Genomic DNA, 20,523 nt, shown 5'->3' on the forward strand with positions numbered 1-20,523 from the left:
GATTGAATGCCTTGAATGCATATATCTAAGATAACCACATTTCTAAATCGACAAATCTATTGCCAGGTTCAGTTGTTTATTACTACAAGCCGTGGAACAGAACCACTTTACAATTTCTAAATTGAGTCTTCATTTTAAACCACTTGGGTCAGTCAGACCTAACTATATATGTTAGGGAAAGTCAAATCCGGAATTGCACATTATGTCCCTTGTAATGGATCTAAAAATATGTGTTCTGTGATTTTATTTGTGAGTAAAGGGTAGCCGTTACCATTTTACAAATAACATTAATCTTAGCAGGAAAAAACATTCAAAAGGCTGTAACCGAAGGTTGACTTCATCACCTATCACCCACTAGGTGATAAGTACATTCTTTTAAAGAAGTACACTGAACTGGGTTCAAGCAAATTACAATGCATACTTGTATTAAGTCCGAAGTTTATTTTATCTTAGCCAAATGTAAATCGAATGGCGTTTCTAAAGAGTCATAAGTACACAATTTTACCTTGTATCTGCACAAAACCCTTTCACAAAACAAAATTTCATGTAAAATACAGTACTCCCAACCTTAGAACAGATAGCGCCATAAGAACATAACACACTCACTGTATTATCAGAGCAATAGAGACTCACATTTAATATAAGCATTTGGAAAGGTGATGTGTTTAGTCGTTTTCAATTTACAAACAATGGCTGTACAATGTCATTTCAAACGTTGATCTCAGTGGTCTACTTAACCATAAAATACAGATGTGTTTACAAGCATTAAATATTGTGTACATTTTCTCAAAACATGATAGATATGTTCAAATGAGAACACTAAAAGATATCTAATAGCATAATTCATTACATTTTTAAAAGGCCACCAACAGTTGCATAAAGTACATTCCCAGCAATCTGATCATTTAGTTTTAACCCTCCTATGACTTCATATGTACATAGCCGTTTTAACTGCATAAAAGACCACTATTACTTTTGATCATATGTATTCTGTTCAGAAGCAGCGACTACTGCAAGACCCATGTTACACAATAATCTTTAAATAAGAATCAGGCCAAGCATTTTAAGCCACATGTAGGTCTGACCATTTAGAAACAGGCTAAACTTGATAACCTTGAATGTATGTACCACTGGTCTATACATGCTACTTGAATTACAGTACCTTATTGCCTTTGCCTGTACCAGACATTTTAGCGGTGGAATGCACTGTACAAATATGTTCACATCTGTATTCCATCAAGTTTTCAATAACTATATCTTAAGTCTTTGGATGGTTTCCTTCCCTGAACACTATTGTATTTATAAGGAGCTGTTATCTACAGAAAAGTACCATTTTGTTTTAAGTTCCTGTAGCATTACATGAAAATACAGTATATGATTCATGCATCAGTGAAAATTTCAAGAGTAAATACAGTAGATGTCTGAGCCTACATTTACTTGCTACATCCCTTATCAGTGTATAGTCAAAAGAATAATAAAGTTAACAATGTATGACCTAAAGTTAGCCTCTTGTGAAATAGAAGTAAAGCAAAAAAAAGTGGAGTGTCTTGAGAGAAAAATGCAAACCAACAACCTTACATTAAAATTCATCTTTTAAAACAGCCCTTTTAAACACTTAATCTGAATCAGGTTCAACTTTAAACAACCGTTCCTGGGAAAACACGACCACAGAGCTGTGACCCTCATTAGTACAAATACTTAACTTCACACAGTCACAAAGACACGACCAAAAGCAATTTGACCATTTCAAAGCACTCACAACAAACCAATTCAAAACTTAGAGAGAAAATAAATGAGGGAAGAATTAAAATACACTGCTTAAAATGAAGGTAACGGAAATAAAGTGAAAGGAAGGCAGCTGAACTTGATACGAGCATCACGTTAAAAATAAGAGCATATTGCACGTACAATTAATACTTTCTGTACCATACAGTCTAGCTGATGGAATTTATCTTAATACAAGAGCCAGTTTCTGCAGTGGTTTTAATTACTGTGCAGAGCTGTCTCTGAGTGAATACTGTGCAGCAGGAGCATCCTTCCCAATGTGCAGCAGGCAAATAGAGGTGCACAATTAACAGCACTTGGAGCAGCTGTGGTAGTGAAAGGCATTTCTTAAAGCCATATCTGAAACACTACAGAATGTGGCTTGATTGTGATAAAGCTGCAAGCTTTCCCTCAATAAACATGTACTTGCGCGTGTTTTTTTTTAGTTCCGTTCTTTTGCCCCAACATTTCTTGTAAACAAGGTCATTTTAATGAATCACTTAAAGCCTTGCAGTTGCAACCTGATGTAACTTTAAAGAAAATAATATAGGGAGAAAGCCATGAACAGACAGGGTGCAAGTGCAAGCTCTTTCCCCTTTGCTGAAGAAACCGCTTTTGTGTGGTGATGCTTCTATTACAGAGCAAAGCAGGTTCGTTCTCAGTTGATTTCTGTTCCTGCTCTTTGCCCAAACAGATTCTTCTTCATTTTGATAATTTGCTTATTACTCTGATGAGAGCTCCGTTCTCATCTTTCAGCCTTTGGTTATCTGATTTCAGCTCCGTTAAAACCTGTGGGCAGAAAAGTGAGTTTTAAAATGGTGAATGCTCTCTGAACTCTTCCAACTTTAAAAGCATCTGAGCAGTAAACTATTAAGGAATATAGAGAAGCGAAAGATTGGATGAAGTCAAAAAAAGTGATTCAGAGCAACAGAGTCCTGTAGCTCAGTGGTTAGAGCACTCGCTTTGCAAGCGAGAGACCTGAGTTCAATTCCAGGCAAGTTTCCTTACTCCACACAGAGCCTAATAATAATCCCTCCAAAACAAAACAATAATAAATTGGTCATTTTCAATCTACGACTGTTTGTGGGACATTGCTGTGCGCAATTGGCTGCCGCGTTCGCCCACAAATATACAGTCAATTCACTTTACAGTGTGTTCTGTGAAGCGCTTTGGGACGTCCTCCCGACGTAAAAAGCGCTATATCAAATGCAAGGATTATTAATATTATTATTAACAGGTAGCAATGGCACAAATACCTTGGGCCAAATGGCCTCCTTTTATGCAGAAAGTTTCTACACTTCTATGCTTCCACTCTGTGCTGGGTTAGGCGGTTTCAGCTAGGGATCCTGGCACCCTACAATTAGCCTTAGCTCCCTTGCGCACCAGAGGTGGAGAGAGAAAGAAATTCTGTCATGGTTCTTGCCCATGATGCAGGCACTGCAAGGCATTTTCAGAGATATCCTTGAACTAAAACTGTTTCGCTGGGATAGGCAGTGATACCTCCACAGTTCAATACTCTGCTGACATTCTTAGGCTTAGGCTGTGAAATTACCACTTGGATATGGTAATTCAGGGTTTCCAGCCACCCTGCAAATATAAACCAGCAAGAGTCAGCATCTTTCAGAGGAGGAGGAAACAGAAGGGGAGAAAACTGGCAACCCAATTCGTCAAAAATGAATAACTTCACAGACCAGTAATTGTACATTACATCCAATATTATTTCTGGAGACAATTTAAGTGTTAGAGTAATTTGAGTGGAAATTCACATCACAACTATACAGAAGTATATTATAAGACAGTGTAAGAGACTTTCCTACGCTAAAAAAAAGTAAATTAAATGGCATTCTTGACTTTCATAGCTTGGATATGTGAACATTTGATGATAAACCAATCGCAACAAAGTTTTCAGGGAAAACGCAGACTGAAGTAGATGCCCTAATAAGTCATTCTGGAGGTCTGCCATGTTAAGAAACTGATGGGGTGGGCTCTTCTGTCCTTCCACAAGAATCAAAGCACTTATTTGGAATGGTATTTTATCACAATGAACAACATCACACAATGCCAAGATTCATTTGCAATACTAACAAAATGTCTTTTCTCTCCTCTGGCAAACAAAGGTTTACGTGGGAATGTGGACATGTATTAGAGGTACTTTCGTAAAACGATTTAAACCAATTGAATTGCCGTTTTCTAGATTTTGAAAAATTACAAAGCGTTTCTGAAATGTAATAAAGAAATCTTAGGAGCAAGTACTGTATTGGTGATTGAAATGTTTCCCAAGATAATGATTACAATGTAATCCATCTAAGAAAGTCTATATATAGATGACCCAGACTGTCATATTTCTGCATTATATTTCAATAAACAGAACAGGATACAGCAACATTAGTTTATAACAGAGTTATTTTCATGAGGTACTCTGGCACTGGCCTTTTAGACTTCTTGATACACTATGTCTTACGGCTTTCCACAATTAATGAGATGTTGGATCCTCAACAATTCTGTGAGCTTGCTCAGCTTCAGAAACGGTAGATCTGGTCTATCTTATCATTGTTAGGCAATTTATAATCTTCTATTTGGCTTTCACTGAATCTAATGATTGACTCCATATGTTTTCCAGTTATTGACTGAATGTATAATATTTTAGGCCAAGTAAGGATGCATTAAATTGTCTTATAAAGTGTCAATATCCCCTTACATGCAAGTTATATAACTATAAATAAATCCCCCGACTTAGTATTTCTGCATTAAATGTGCTACAATTTTTCCTTTTTTTCTCCAAACACTTGATCATTTTATGTTATGCCTGCCATTTGGGGCATACAACAAACATATGGAATCTATGCTATTTAGATCACTTTTAACTGATTTATTGTTTTGTAACACTCAATCACCCCATGATGTAATTGGAAAGGCATGAGCCTCTCTGATTACATCAAGAAGTGATTGAGTGTTAGGACTATTTGTGATCCTGGAAACACAAAATAATTTAGAATTTAACAGGAGCACCGACCAAATCAAGTTATTCCAGTTTGGTCATGGGTTTCCCTTTCTGTCCGACTAAAAGAAGTTTTCCTTTCTGTGCAACCAAAACACATTTTCCTGCAAATTCACAAGATCAGTAAAGTGCTGATACAGAATGCCAACAGCATTAGAAATGAGCAATAACTTCACACAACAACACTAACTTACATTTATATAGCCTCCGTCCCGGAGCGCATATAGTGGCGGAGTCTGACAATCACAATCAAAAAGGAAGGTCTTTAGGCGAGACTTAAAGGTGGGGAAGGACAAGGCAGAGGGTTTGAGGGAGAGGGTTCCAGAGTTTCGGGGCGTAGTGGCTTATGGCACAGCCACTGATGGTGGAGCATAGTGAACGAGGGACAAATAGGAGTCGGAGCCAGCCGAGTGGAGACAACAGGTGGTGGGTTGGAGGGTAAGCAGGTTGGATAGGAAGGGAGATGCAAGGGAATGAAGTGATTTGAAAACAAGTGAGAGGATCTTGAAATCGATCCGTTTGGTGATTGGGAGCCAGTGGAGCCTGGCATAATGGATGTAAGGGGATATTAGTTTGGTGTAACAGATTGTATGTAACGTATTGTTCTTTTGCTGCTGGAAGGTGGCTTTGATTCCAGTCCATACCGGATCTTTGCAAATGAAGTCCAGATACTCTCAATTCCTAGTGGCATAGCTGTCCCTAATTTGGCACTAAATTAGGAATCTAACTCAGTCTCCAAGGACATTTTTTGTGGAAAATAAAATTGACTCACTGATGCACAGGGGGTGATGCTTTTAATGTCAGGTATAATTCGGGACAGAGTATGAGCTTTACTTTACATTTCACCATAAGCAATAACATCCGTCCCCTTGTTAGTAAACATTCATGAAAAATATAACTGAATTTCTTTTCTAACATTAAAAACAGGACTTGGGTTTAAAAAAAACATAAAGGTGTAAACTTTCAATAATTTTAAACAATGGAAGTGTCATAATAATAAATACTAACCAAAATGCAGAGAAGAATCGTAAACATAATGCAGTTCATTTTCTCAAGTGATCCGACTTTAGAAAGTAGCATTTACAATTTATTATTATATTCTCACAGTCACAGCAGTTTAAAGTCATCAAACTGACACAACTGTGCAAGTGGCTGCCCTATATTACTGGATTTTAATCCTTAAAATCTGGAAGCTTAATATTGTTCTGGCAATTTACTTTCCGTCAAGCTTTCAGATGATAATAACATTTCCTGAGAGAGGCCATAGGGTTTCTTTCAGCAGTTATCTGTTTCTTACGAAAAGGTGAACTGTTAATAACAAAATCACAAACAATGCGACATACAAAAGAGCTGCCCTTTCAGCCACTTAATGAAGGTCAACATCTCTACATTTTAAAAAATGCTGCATTACGTTGCTTTGTAAATGTTCTGTCTGGTACAATGACTCTTGTATGCTTCTGCTCAAAACAGCTGCAATGTCGAAAGGGCATGGATAAAATTCAGCAAATTCTTACATCAGTAGGAAAAAATCTAAAATTATAGACAAATCAGACTTTGGTGGAGGAAAATAGAAACCGATGTGTTGTAGACTTCAATGCTGAGCTGCTATATAGTGTCCAGTTAAAAGTATTGAGACCTTATGAAAACGCAGACATCACCTCACATATACTTTATTTACTCAATTCAAAAGTTTTTTTTAAAAAATCCGCTCCCAAATTAGGATGCATTAGAATCAACGGTGCCTTATATCCACAGGGTTTATATGTGCTTCATAAACATTTGGAGACAGCGGCATACAGTAACTCGGATTTCACTGATGAGACAAATAGAGTTAGAATGAAAGAGAAAGACACACAGAAAGATACACAGAGAAAGACTGACAGAGTCAGAAAAAGATACAAAGCCCAAACATTTTTGTTTAACCCGACTGTAACATACATAGGTGTTTGCTTTCTATGAATTAAAAAGATGTATCTCAGAATTGTTACAATGTGATTGATCATTGGACCCATGTGTATGGTTGCTGATTTCTTGCATGTGTAAGGCACAGGAAGTGATGTTGCAGCTGCTGTTGTGGCTTTGTTCCCTGTTATAAAGCAACATTCGGTTTATGAGCTCAAAAGAGCGTGTTCCAGGAGGGTTTCCTGTCCAGAACTATAGAAGTTTACAGCACAGAAGGTGGCCATTCAGCTCATCGCGTCTGTGATGGCTCTTTTAAAGAGCAATCCCTTCAGTCCCATCTATCCACATTTTCCCCGTACCCCTGAAATTGACTCCTTTTTAAGACATCTATTTAGTTCCCTTTTGAAAGCAAATGTTGATTCTGCCTCAACCACCGCTTTTAGAAAGGCATTCCACATCGAAACAACTCTGTGTGTGAAAAATTCTCCATATCACTACACATGTCAAATATTTAACTCTGTATATAAAAAAAATCCTTCATATGATGGAGGACAAAAAATACATAACACAAGGTGATTAAATGATATATTCTGCACTTGGACAGACAAGGTGACTGATTAAATTTGGAACTGCATCTATTTTTAGCAGGTAATGTCACACTGAGTATGAAATCGCTTCATATAGTAACACTTGTTAAATTCCAGTTCCCACCAGACTAACTTATCAGAGTTCACATTGAAGAACTGTTTAAATGAAGAATGCTGCTGAACCTTGGTTTGAAATAGGCCTTGTGCTTCCCCTCATAGTTGAGAATATGTATAGAGTGGTAAGCAAGCCATATATACCAGGTAGATCACTGGTTTGGTTTGAGCTCCAATCTATGGCTAGCTCACTGATCCCAACTTGGGTGACAATAGGACACAATTAGCAATATACAGTACCCTCTGAGTTATCGAGGAATTATTTATTTTGTTAGAGTAGTTAATGTATCAAAATTTTCATATATTGAGGTTCAGGGAAGGCTAAAAATTGTATGTATTCAGAAGCTTTTGTAAATTGCAGAAATGAAAGAAATGCCAACTTCTGTTATTTTGTTCACAAGTAGTAGAATTTTGCACACTAAAAATACCCCTATATTTTCCAATTATCCAAACATTTTGCAATAAGGATTTGAGTGATCCAGGCGGGAAGTGACAAACGTATGCACGAGCGTTTCGGCTGCATTTGGGGTAAATACGGTCAGATGCGAACAATGTGGCGGAGGTGGAAGAAGGCGGTCCTGGACATGATATGGGAAGGAAGGACAGCTGGGGGTCGAACCGAACGGCTCGACTGCGCACTAGTTCGGTGAGTCTGAGGGAGATCCCAGGGAGTTTGAGGAGTTCAGATCCATGAGTGAAGACATTGATGGGAGCCGAGGAGTACGGCTTCCATCTTGTCCACATTCAGCAGTAGAAAGATAGAAACTTTCAACAGGGAACTAGATAGATATCTGGAGTAAGGGATGCAATAGTCAGGCAAAAGAGACAGGTGTGACTGGACAGATCTCTTTCAAAGAGCCAACACAAACATGATGTTATATAATATTAATAATAATCCTTGCATAATCCAAGTCTTCAAAACGTCTCAAAGCACTTCACAGAATATACTGTAAAGTGAATTGAATGTATATTTCGTGGGCGAAGCGCAACAGCCAATTGCGCACAGCAGGGTCCCACAAACAGGCCCGCAACAATAGGTTCTTTGTTAAGAGATTTCTATGGTTCTATACCATTTCTATAACATTTTTCCCCACCACCAGTATGACACAGCTGGCCTGTTGTTTCCAGGTTTTTCTTGTTTCCTTTTTTGAACAATGAGATTAATATTTTCCACCCTCTAATTGCTTGAATTGCTTCCTGTTTTCAAGACTTCTTTAAAAAAAAGCATTTCAGCCAGTGCTCCCACTATTTGGTCTTTAACCTCCCTCAGCATTCGGGGATGAAACCCATCTGGTCTGGGCAACTTGTCCACTTTATGTTTTATAAACCATTTGTCTATCACTTCCTTACTGGCATCTATATCTAACAGCTGTTCCTTCTCATCCACCTCCGCTCTTCCAGTACCTCAACAACTCCCTCTACTGTATAAGAACCTGCTTAATACATGAGTCATTTTCTTCCTCTACGCAACTAATTTTACCCTCCATACTCTTGAGTAGATTTTCCCTATTATCCTCTCATTTTTTGTCTATAAATTTTTTTTTAATTTTCTCTTTATGTTCCTGTTATCCTTTTTTCATTGCCTCTATTAAATCTCCTTATCTCCTTTTTTGGTTCTACGATCAGTTTCCTATACTTTATCCAGTTGTTCTGTGTACTGTGCGTCTTGTAATAATCACTGGCCTCTTCCTAAGGGACCATTATGTGTTCTGCGCACTTATACACTAGACAGATACAAAACAAAACAGATGGCACATGATGGTTAAAAAAAAGGATGTGGGAATTTTTTTATGAAGGTTCCAGAAAAAATTCTAATCATACTATTCTCAATATGACGATGATTTCAAAAGTGAAACGCATGTTGGGCCAGAGTGTCAGATGAGGCAAATAATCAACGGTTACAAATTGAAAATCTCATTTAGACCAGATATTGCCTTGTTGAAAATCGCACATGCAAAGAGCAGACAAGAAGAAACAGGTGTCTGGATGTGGAAGGGAAGAGATGCATAAAGTGAGGGTAAAGGTTACAAGTCCCGAGTCTCAAACTACTCATAAAACTCAAGAGCATTTATCAATCACTGTGGTAAAGGTTCTGCTCTCAGTCAGCAGACACTCAATTAAACCTCAAAGTATAAATCTGCTTTATTTATTGAAGGTTCTGCAGAGAACCGGACACAGGAATAACAGGAGTCAAAAGCATGGTAAATCAACAGAGAAAAACAAAACAATTGAACAAAAATACCTCAATATTTCTTCAATCTTTTGCCATTTCAAAAGGGCAAAAGAACCTGAGGAAAGAAGGATCTGAGGTTTGACAGATCTACGTTGTACACAAACAGTATTTTAACTGGAATTATGTTGTTAATTTATATTCAAGGTTAAGTTTCTTCTTGAATAATTCTGAAGGATCAAATCATTCTCATAATATGACTAGTTAAACAGGTGAGATTACCTATATCATAAGACTGACCTTAATATTAATATATAATATATAAAGTATATAAGGCTAGAAATTCCACCTAGCCCATAATAATATTCCTTGTATTTACCATAGCCCTTTTCACATCAGGAGGACGTCCCAAAGCGCTTCACAGGATATACTGCAAAGTAGAGTGATTGTGTGTCTTGAGGGTGAATGCGGCAGCCATTTGCACCATTGGTTCCCACAAACAGCCATGAAGTGAGTGACCAATTTTATATGGAGAATTGTTGACCAAGAGAATCTTCCTTGATTTCGAATACTGCCATGGGAAAGTTAACATCCACCTTAACAGGCAAACGGTTCTCATTTTTAAAGTCTCATCCAAAGGACAGCACGGCCGACAATGCAGCATAGCCCCAGCACTGCATTGGAGTGTCAACTTAGAATATGAGTTCAAAGTCTCAACATACGGCTTGAACTCACAACTTTCTGACTCAGAGGCAAGTGTGCTACTAAGTGAGCCATTCTGACACCTCCTTAAAACCTTTATGCCTTACAATGTAAGATTTTGCAATATTATTAAATTCAGTCTTACTCCGATTGCTAGTAATCAATCGGCAGTTGTCGAAATGACCCAATTTCCAAATTCAGATTAAATTTAAGAATTTTCCAAAACACCATCCAATTTTAAATTTTAAGCATAAGTTGTCTTGCAGTCTACGACTGAGTGGAATTTCTGGCCCATGATGGTATATTCCTGTCAATGGTTACGCATCTTTTTATCATTTTATGATATAGGTAATATAGGTTTCATTTCACACTAGTTGCTCTTTCATAAGAGATAGAACTGTCATCGGTATAGTGAAGCTATATGATTTGGACCATACCTTCAGCTCTTCCTCCATTTCAGAAACTTTCCTTTCCAAAGCTCTTTTTTCCTACAATAAGAGAAAATATTCTCTATGTTAGAATAAATAAGATACAAAAGTATTTCAATCCTAGAAAGTTTTATTTTTATTTCAATTTTCCCCTCTTCTTTTAACTCAGTACCCTGATGTCGGTAACTATTGGTCATGGAGACCATCAAGAGGAACTTTACCCTGTCTTCAGATGAGAAGACAGGTCTGTCACTGCCTAATAAAAAGAGTTGAGTTTTGTAAAAATCTTAAAGTATAACACACACTATTAATCTCAGAACATTATGACAGACACTTGTTCTGATAATGGTTAACATCCATCAAAATGTTTTAATTGAAGATGTAAATTTCTCTGAAAAGCATTACAGTGACATCATGAATACAAGAATAAGGAATGACTCTCCTCTCTCCCTATCCGGAAAAAAACTTGTTTTCATGAAAGCAGTGTCTCTTGAAATTATTCAGCTTTGAAATAGTTTTAGGCTAATTATCTAAACATATTAAGGAACCCCAGCATTTGGCACAAATACAGGTTTCAATTCTTCATTTTGTGAAGTTATTCAATGCCACAGACTGCCACTGAACATTTCGTTAGGCATTCCTAAAGTGTTACTTCATTACTTTCTTTAATAATTGACTTGAATTGAAGATTTACATCTGAATATTTTTGAAGCTTTGAAAGTGATGCTGAGGGTATCTGAAATGTTTTCTTTTCCATTACTTGAAGTAAACTGCTTACAACTTCCTTGACTTGCACTTGCTTCGGAAGAGAGAATTGAAATCAGAAATTGACGACAGGGAACAGTGGAAGCCACCCATACCCTGACCCCCTGTGACGTACCATATTGTAGTTTCAATGAGCAATTGTTCATCATTACCCACATAGCCTATAAAAATGGTTCTGTATGAAATCATACTCCATAACTTTCAAAACAGTTTTTTTGTAAAAAAAACTTAACTCAAAATATTTTTGATAAGCTGCTTTATAGAGCTTGAAAATATATCTCCAATTTAATTAAATTTACATTTATATAGCACCCCTTATGCTAGGAGATGTCTCAAAGCATTCCCAAATTGGTTAGGCACCTGAGTTGGGGGTAGAAGCTGAATGGGGTGGAGAGGGGAAAGATGATAGAAGGGGTATCAGCGAGGTATGTCTTGACATGGATCTTGAATAAGTTGTTGGAGGGAGAGAGTCAGAGCGAACCCAGGATGAAGTTCCAGAGAGGGCAAGCAAAATGGCTGAAAACCTGTTCGCCAATTGTGTGGTGGATAGGTCAGAAGATATGGAGCAAACCAATGCTCACTAAGCAAAGGGACCGGCCTGGACAAAAGAGTTAAATCAATCTGTCTTTTTTTTCCTTTCTGCTACACAAAAGAAAGCTGATTTAAACACAGTTAAACCGTGTTTACAAGCACAGAATTAGCAAGCAACTAGAGTAGTAATGTTTTTCCTTTCATTCTTCCATGCTTACAAATTCTGAGGAAAACCTTAACGTACCCTTTTTTCCATCTCCAGCATAGAGGACTTATCAGAAATTCGTTCTTGCTTCTGAAATGGATAAATTCTTACATTAGTTTGGGCTGAATCATCAAAAACAAACATTTTTTAAATCATGGGATTGAAGATTAAAAAGTAATCTTTTCATTAAAATCTCTTGTAAACTTTCTGAACCTGTGTGGCTTTCTCCAGCTGCGTTTTTACTTCAGTGAATTCAAGCTGTGCCTCTTGCAGTTTGGCTTTAAGTTTCTCATTTTCAGCCAAAGCCTCTTCATATAACTTTTTTCCCCCAAAAAAAGACAAAGATCAAAATTAGTATTTTCAAAGATTCGTGATTCAAAATCTAATATTTTTACTTCAGGATGCATAATTTCGATATCATGTTTTGAACAACATTTGTAAAACTAATGCCACTGCCATGGGAGGATGTTCACTAGGGAGGGAAGGAGCATAAGTTGGAAAGTTGGAAATGGTCTCAGGCCAAATAAAATCACCTTTCGGCCCAGCCTGGATGCGCCCAGTTGGACCACGCTGGTTAAACCTTGTTTCTGCTGCTCTGTAAACTGGACATAGGCTGCAACCAAGTTTTCCTCGTGCCAAACGGAAGGTGAAAGGCAGGGATTACAAAGTTTGCACAACTGCAGATAGGTAAGTGGACAAACATTTCACAACAACAACCAGCTGTTAAACCCTAGAAACTACTCAAGAGAGTATCACAAAAATCAAATTGCTTTAAGCGCATTCACCATAAAGAGGATTTTGTGTGGTCCTAGGTCTCATCACTTAATAATAATAATCTTTGCATTCACTTCTGGGCAGCACAAGGCATCCTAAAGTGTTACCAATGTCATGAATACACAGGAATACAATAAATAAATACACTACAAGTATTTAAATTTTTAGGAATACACTAAAAAAATCTATACAAGGCTACAAATATTTCAGGAAAAATTTCAAGTCAAATACATCATTGTCTACCTTTTTATAATTCTTTGTGCCATCGTCTTGATCTAGTTTACTAAGAGATGCCAGGCGGTTCTCCCTACGTGTGTAAGAACTGGTTCGACTCAACAACCGGTCACCATAACTCTCACTTGACGATCCTGAATCCAACCTAAACATAAAAGTCAACATTAACCCAATGTCAGACACTGAAGAGCAGATTGAGCAATCTGGTTAACTGCAGATTTAAATATAGTTAAAGGACATTCAAGTACCAGCACACAGCAAATATAAAGCTTTCGTCTTCAAAGGTCAAGTAAAAATTGAAAATTGTAGTTATAGTTGAATAACTACAATACTTATACTTAACTACAATAATTATATTAGGATAGATCTTCAAGATGAATAAATGCAGATACACAACTGTGTGCTTCTTTAAAAAAGGATCATGAGAATTACTGAGCCAGCAGCTCAAATCATGATTCATTCAGTACATTTCATAACTCTCCTTTCTTCACCCTGAAATGACCTTTAATTAAAGTTGTAGATTACCGTGAAATCATTATACCAAAAGCGTTTATTCATGGCAGCTTTTATAGGCAGAATGGAACTATTGAGTATGGTCAAAAAACAATGGTCAAAATTTTTTTATCAACAATTCCTGACACAGAAGAACCCAATCATAATGGGCTATTACTAGTTCATAAATTTGAATTTCAAATTATACCGTGGTACAAATTTAAAATGGCGACTGGTGACGTTCTATATATGCGGCTGATAGCATTTCCTGTAAAATGGCTGCTGCTGCTATTTCCCGCGAAGTGAAAGCTGGCAACCACGGACACAGATCCCATGACAGCCAAGTTATAATTGAATTGGCACAATAGTGAGGCACGTTACAACAGGATTGTCATAAAAAATAATACCAAAGAATATTGTCACAGGGCAAATTTGCTTTGAGTTGTGTTGGCTATTCTCACAAATCATATACTTTGAAAAACACAAATATTTGACCAAAAACACTTTATGTTTAAATAAAAAAATTGAGAGAAGTATCAGTATAGTCTTACCTAGAAAGTCGATCATGCTGAAATAAAAAAACAAAAAAGTTATGAAAACACTGCTAAACATCTATAATTCATGAAAACTATTGTTGATTTTATGATACAATGCCTATATTTATTTTCAGGTTATACATCAAGGGGCACATTACCTTATGACGGAATTCTTCTAATCTAAAACACTTCCCTCATAAATGCTGTGAAAGTCATAGAGAATCTCTCTGAGAATAGATATGTTGCCTACTTGGTTGTAGATGCAAGAAACTGGAAGCCAACGAGGTCAAATCTTTTGGCCAAAAAGACGCTCTACTCCATATCTGATGATTCCATGTCCAGTCAGTTGCCACAGGTTTCAACCAGAAGTCCTAACCATCGCCTACCCCAATGGCCTCTCGCATAAACAAGAGTCAGTACCAGCCAAGGCTGGATTCTTACCAAGACAAGATGGTAATGCTTGTGAGGAGGGTAATTTTAATGAAAGTACTTTTCACTCTCTCCCCCCACCGCCACCCACACATGCACTACTGTATACACTATTTTGGTTGTTGAACACAATTCATTACCAGCAGTGTGGTTGATCTGAAATAATGAGTGGCGGCAATTTATTCAACGATGTGTCTGTCCCTTTATATGATTTCATAACATGGTTTTCATTTTCTGAAGAAAGCAATTTACCTTCAAACAATGTATTATTGCCCCAATTACACTGCAAGAGCAGAAACTTGCATGATCAATTACAAAACAGATAACAATAACAATTTGTAGCTTGGCTGAATATATTCTTACAGTATTCATTCAGCAACAATGCAAGTGCAACAAGGATAATATGGATGTGAGAAATATGTATCTCCATATCATTATGGATCTATCTAGCTAAAGTACATAGTTGTTTTTCAAGATTTGAATTTAACCAAAAAAGAATGTTCTGGTCTGGAATGCACTGCCTGAAAGGATGGTGGAAGCAGATTCGATAATAGCTTTCAAAAGGGAATTAGGTAAATACTTAAAACGAAAGAATTTGCAGGGCTATGGGGTAAGAGCGGGGGAGTGGGACTAGTCGGTAGCGCTTTCAAAGAGCCGGCACAGGCATGATCGGCCGAATGGCCTCCTTCTGTGCTGTAAAATTCTATGATTCTATAATCAGGGGAAATTAATCCAAGTCAAACCTTCATCAAGTAAGCCTGCTTAGTCAGTTATCAAGAAAAGAATTATAGTTGGGATGAAGGAAGTGAGAATTAATTACTTACATGAGTACAAAAGAGCAAATGGAACCTTTGTAGGGGTTAGCAGACTTCTACTGTTTTGAGGACAGATCGCACGCAGTTTGTCTGTAGGAAACCTAGTGCACCCGTGACAGACTAGAAATTCAAGTTTGTTATCCATACAAATTAAAATTCGCTGCAATAGCTTCTTTTAATTCAAAAAACACACAAAAGATTGTGGGATGCATTTTAAAAGAAAATGATAGAAGATTAATGATGTATGTATACTTCAAATTTGTAATCGGGATTATTTTATTTTTTATAGCATCTTTAGCAAAATGGCAAAATTAGCAAAGTTCCACAACCGTGAAAAAAATTGTTAACATTATTGTTTAAAAAAATGACAATTATAGCTGGCGGTTTAATGACTTGGGTGTAACAAAACAATAATTTAGGAATAACAGAACAAAATAATTTTGGACTTTTGTCATCTCCCAGTGTATCATGGAGCAAATATTCCAAATTGCTAAATATAGATATTCAAAAGGAAATCAGATAAATACAGGTGTAAGAAAGTTATTAGAGGGCATGGGGAAGAGGATAACTTGTTTTATAGGAGAACACAATAATACACAGGGTAGAATGGCCTTCGGTGTCATAGAGCCTGAAGCACAAAATTAATTTACTGTATTATGTAACACATTTATAAAGAGGGCTTCAAAACTTGAGGAGACAGATATTTTTCATGAGCAGGGGGAACCTTCTTCTCACATCAGGTCAATAATGAAATTTGTAAGCAGACTTTTCAATTTAAGTATTGCACAAAATATCTTTCAAATGTCAGAATAATTAAAGAAAGTATTCACAGAACAGCAATCAGAGAATTTCTTAATTTTCACAAATGTATAGAATTTGATATCTTAACAGTGGAAACAAGATATCAAAGACTTTTGATTAAATTTGTGGCAAACCGATAGGCACAGTTCCAACTTAATCAGTGGATTTATATCAGATTATACTGATTGTTTTCAGTCATATTTTTCCATACGACTATACTGGTAAGTATATTATTGTAACTCAGTACAGTAGCGTGAAAACAATATTCTCATACCAAATTTGACCATTATTTGACTTTATGTTGGGGGTTGGAATCATGCTTGCTCTCGTCAAGGCCAACTTAATTATTTTTTAAATTACTTTATTTTGAAGCAATTAAGACAAATTTAAGTTCTAGATTGACTGAGTATGAGTATTTTTCATACAAACAAAAGTACCTAGTGTTTATTTTTATTTGTTGCACTTTTACACTCCAGTTTGAGTCGATTGTACACTGCGAATTTTGCTATTGGCTTTATGTACTTGGAAGAATTATTCTTTTTATTAGTTTCAGTTTAGATTATGCTCACATCTTATGAACATTATTAAACTCTCCAAGAACACATTCTGGTTTCCTTTAACTGATTAATAATGGTCGTTCTTATTGGTAAAAAAAATCTGAATTCCATGATTTTTACAAAATTGAGATTTCACTATTTGTTTTCTCTTTCCCATTATCAAATGATCCCTTCCATTCACACTAATCTCCTTTCCTGCAGAGACAACACTGTCCAGAAAGTCTGAGAAATTAACTAGATAATTCCATGAGCAGCAGTTATATCTGTGATTTATTCTTGGTGAACATATTACAGTACCAACTTAAGTTGAAAAATGGAGCTCACAGAATAAACCACACAAAAAAAATCAAACCACAATGGAGCGGGGGTGGGATTTAAGGATGGCTGAGCCTTGGTCATGCGGTTTATAAGGCTGCCTCATAATCATTCCCAGAGACGCTACCCTTTAAAAAAAGTCGTAGCTTCAGTCATATTGTACACTCAAAGTCATAGTTTCAAAAACATTCGCAAAGTAATAGTGTTTTTTGATGCATTTCAACTTTTAGTTGTGTTTTCATTTCAAGCGAGCCTTTCCATGCAGTGTTCAGCAAATAAACCATCGTGAACAGTCGTTCCGTCTTAATAAGGGCAGCAGCTAATGCTATTTCATTGTCAAAATGCCTGCCTACAGACAGTGCTTGTGAGCTGGGAGCTCATTTTTCTTCAGTTTTGCAGGTATTTTTATAAAAATGATGCTTGCCTAGATGAAACATATCTTTTAAAACGAGAAACCTCCCAATACTTGCTTCTCAGCACTTGAAAAGATGTGATCTAAATTTGGTACTTGGTATGCTCCTCTTACTTCAATGGTTTATTGTATTTCTCACAAATATTTTGCCACAATGTAATAGGTGACAATATGGAGGCTAGCCATCTTCCTTACCTGGCTGCTGTCATCATTGCAAACAACATTCTTCAGCGCAAAAGCAAGAAAAGAACTCATTAAGATTGCTAAAGTTTTTACATCCAAGTTTTAGAATCAGCACAAAGCCTGTCTCGTGTTGAGACAATTGCAAGTCCTTTCTTGCTCATCAACTGTGAAATGACTGGACTTTGATGTACTTTTAGTGAAAGGATCTCAATGTGCTTCAAATTCTGAGGGGAAAAGAAAATGGCCAAGATTTCCGTCTCTGTTATTGCAACCCGACTGAAAGTGCACACGTGGGTGGATGTGAGATAAGGACAAATTGGTCTTTCGAAACAAAGGTTTCCACTGTTAAAGATGCCATCAATACTCCTACTTCATGTGGTATAGTAGGGCAATATCCCAAAATGAGTCACAGCTTTCAAGAGAGGAGGGATATGGAGAGAAAACAAAACACTGGAAGGGGATCATAAAGTTCTAACCAGAAATCGGGTTTTGCTAAAATATGAGAACATTTGTCATTGACTGCTTCTACACAGAATTTTAAAAATATGGTATTAAATCAGTTTATATGAATGATCAGTTTTATATCTTTAACTGGCCCGACATTTTGGCTCTTCTCATTCTGATTTGGACTACATAGCAATTCTTTATCTGAATTTTATCTTTTTCCAGAATAATGTAATACTTTCTTTAATCTTAAACTTAACTGTTTAATATCTCCACATCTGTGGAATTCCAAGAAATACAGTAAATCGTAATCTGCTTAATTCAAAAACTGCCATTACCAATTATTCAGGATTTTTTTATTGAAGTGTATAGACCTTAAATCATTGAACTGGCAAATCCAGTAACATGAAAAATCGTGTGGTTTTATAAGAAATATAAGTATTATAAGACATAAAATACTAGAAGCAATAAAAAAAATGCATCACAGAATAATATCAGATCCCATGCGAAACAGTATTTGAGTTTCATAAATTAGATTTCTCACCTGAAAATATTCAAGGAATAAGACAAATTGAATTGATGCCATACAGTTTACAATGCAACTATTTGGTACTTTCCATTGGTATGATAAAAACTTTTTTTAAAAAAAGTTTTGTAGTTCATAGTTCAAGCTATTTTCTTCTGGCAAACTTTCTCTGGGCCCCAAACTAGGTTCCCTTGCACACTACCCGGCAGCACATCAGCTGCACAACAGCTGTTGCTAATTACTACTTCACTCTTGTGCTAACTTTCCACAAACCATTCCTCTATATGTTAAGAGGCCACACAATTAGAATTGGCATTAAATGAAACAGGGTACAATTGGCTACAAAAACAAAATCCATTATTTTCTTTTTTAAATGTTTCACCAATTAGCCACTCTGCTGCACAGCAATACTTTTAATATACTAGTTTAAGACCATTACTTTGGCTTATCCCGCAGGCACACAGACATATATGTCAGTGCCAATTATTCAGAAGGAAAGCCTGAGGTCAGATGTGTCCGAATGTAACAGTAAACAGAACCATGAAAGTCAGACTTACAAAAAAGTGCATTTGATTTGTATGCTCACAGTTCCCTATAGACTGGTAAATCATTCAATACAATCATCAAAACCTCCAGCTGTAAAAAGGACTAAAAACAAATCCTGTGGCAGAAAAATAAGTCACTGAAATGGCTTAGTTGAATGCACATTCTTTTTCACAATAGTCTAAATCTATAGTTCATCTATAAAAAAGTATAGCCGAACTACATTTAATTTAATAGTACTTGCGCTTACATTTAATTAACCCTCCATCTGCCCAGAAGTTACATCTTTGAAAATTGCCAGACTGCCAGGATCTATTTTTGCATTACCGCCCAACTGCTTCAAAACTTCCACTTGAGTTACAAAGTAAAGATATAATTACAGCCTTATTTTAAAACAACTTCCTTCCTGATTAGAACTTGTTCGGCTAGTTTTATTACTATACCAGAGCTCTGTAGGGAAAGTCAGTGTAGTTCTCTTACGCGGAAAGTCTTGCTGGTGGGTGAAGGTGAGCAAGGGGGTGTCTCTGGTTGCATTTTCCTGCTCCTTGAAAGGTCCTTATTCCTGGAATACAGTGTTGCCATAGCTGTCCAAATCCCAGGTACTCACTTCCAATTAGTACAAAATTCACAGAAGTAAAAATGAACGTTTGTTAGTAGGTCTCCTTTGTGTAGAATCAATTAGTCTTCACTCGGAAACACACATCTAGTTTGTTCCATACTTCAAGCAAATATTGTGGAGAGTTTTTTGTAATGGCGTAAGCTGCCAGGTAAGATAGAATCCTGCTTGAAATGACGTTCTTCAAGCTGAAGTTTCGTGCTACAAATGCTTCAAGAGTTCGACATATTAAGCCGCAGTAAAACCAACAAATAAAATCCAAAAGACTGCTTTTCAAAATACAGCTGCTGCACACAAATAGTTTTCCATTTACCTGAGTACTACCACTGTGATAACTATCAAAACACGATCTTTCATTTTGAGATTTTGTTCACACTAGAGGCGGAGCAGTTTCGATGATGTAGAACTTCAACAAGTTTTGCTCTTACTGCCTTAGCTGGGCTGCATCAACTACTGCTTTCTTTTGACATTCCAAATCTTTCCTGAATTGAATAGGAATGCTGGAATTAAGCCAAAGGCATCATTCGCTTTCAGCTGGGAATTAAGCCTTTCTTGGAGGAAGAAACTCCTTAAAATGTTCCCTGATGTACATAAGGTTTCAATAGTTTGTAATTCGGAAGTCAACTAATCAGGAGTTAGTTGGAAGCAACCTGATTTAAAAAAATGAAATGTGAGAATAT

The 20,523-nt window shown here is 36.6% G+C and overlaps 1 protein-coding gene across 1 annotated transcript; it reads right to left on the bottom strand.

Moving 5' to 3' along the window:
* Window positions 1-421: 421 nt before the first annotated feature.
* LOC103179091 (protein phosphatase 1 regulatory subunit 12B) lies at window positions 422-20,282 on the bottom strand. Its single transcript, XM_007894182.2, has 7 exons — window positions 19,708-20,282; window positions 14,218-14,234; window positions 13,184-13,319; window positions 12,380-12,484; window positions 12,206-12,256; window positions 10,675-10,725; window positions 422-2,553 (listed from the first exon to the last, which is right to left on the bottom strand). The coding sequence occupies exons 1-7, from the start codon at window positions 19,807-19,809 to the stop codon at window positions 2,467-2,469; spliced, it is 549 nt and encodes a 182-aa protein (XP_007892373.1). The 5' UTR covers window positions 19,810-20,282; the 3' UTR covers window positions 422-2,466.
* Window positions 20,283-20,523: the final 241 nt, after the last annotated feature.

Source organism: Callorhinchus milii, unplaced genomic scaffold (assembly GCF_018977255.1).
Source record: "Callorhinchus milii isolate IMCB2004 unplaced genomic scaffold, IMCB_Cmil_1.0 Scaffold19, whole genome shotgun sequence".
Lineage (NCBI taxonomy): Eukaryota > Metazoa > Chordata > Chondrichthyes > Chimaeriformes > Callorhinchidae > Callorhinchus > Callorhinchus milii.

Excerpts from the sequence above, each read along its gene's own strand:
- LOC103179091 (XM_007894182.2), bottom strand. The coding sequence starts at position 19,809 with ATGGCAACACTGTATTCCAGGAATAAGGACCTTTCAAGGAGCAGGAAA. Across the intron at positions 12,257-12,379 it reads AGCTGGAGAAAGCCACACAG|AAGCAAGAACGAATTTCTGA; the intron begins GTTCAGAAAGTT and ends TATCCATTTCAG. Across the intron at positions 10,726-12,205 it reads TGCTGGAGATGGAAAAAAGG|GAAAAAAGAGCTTTGGAAAG; the intron begins GTACGTTAAGGT and ends CTCTTATTGTAG.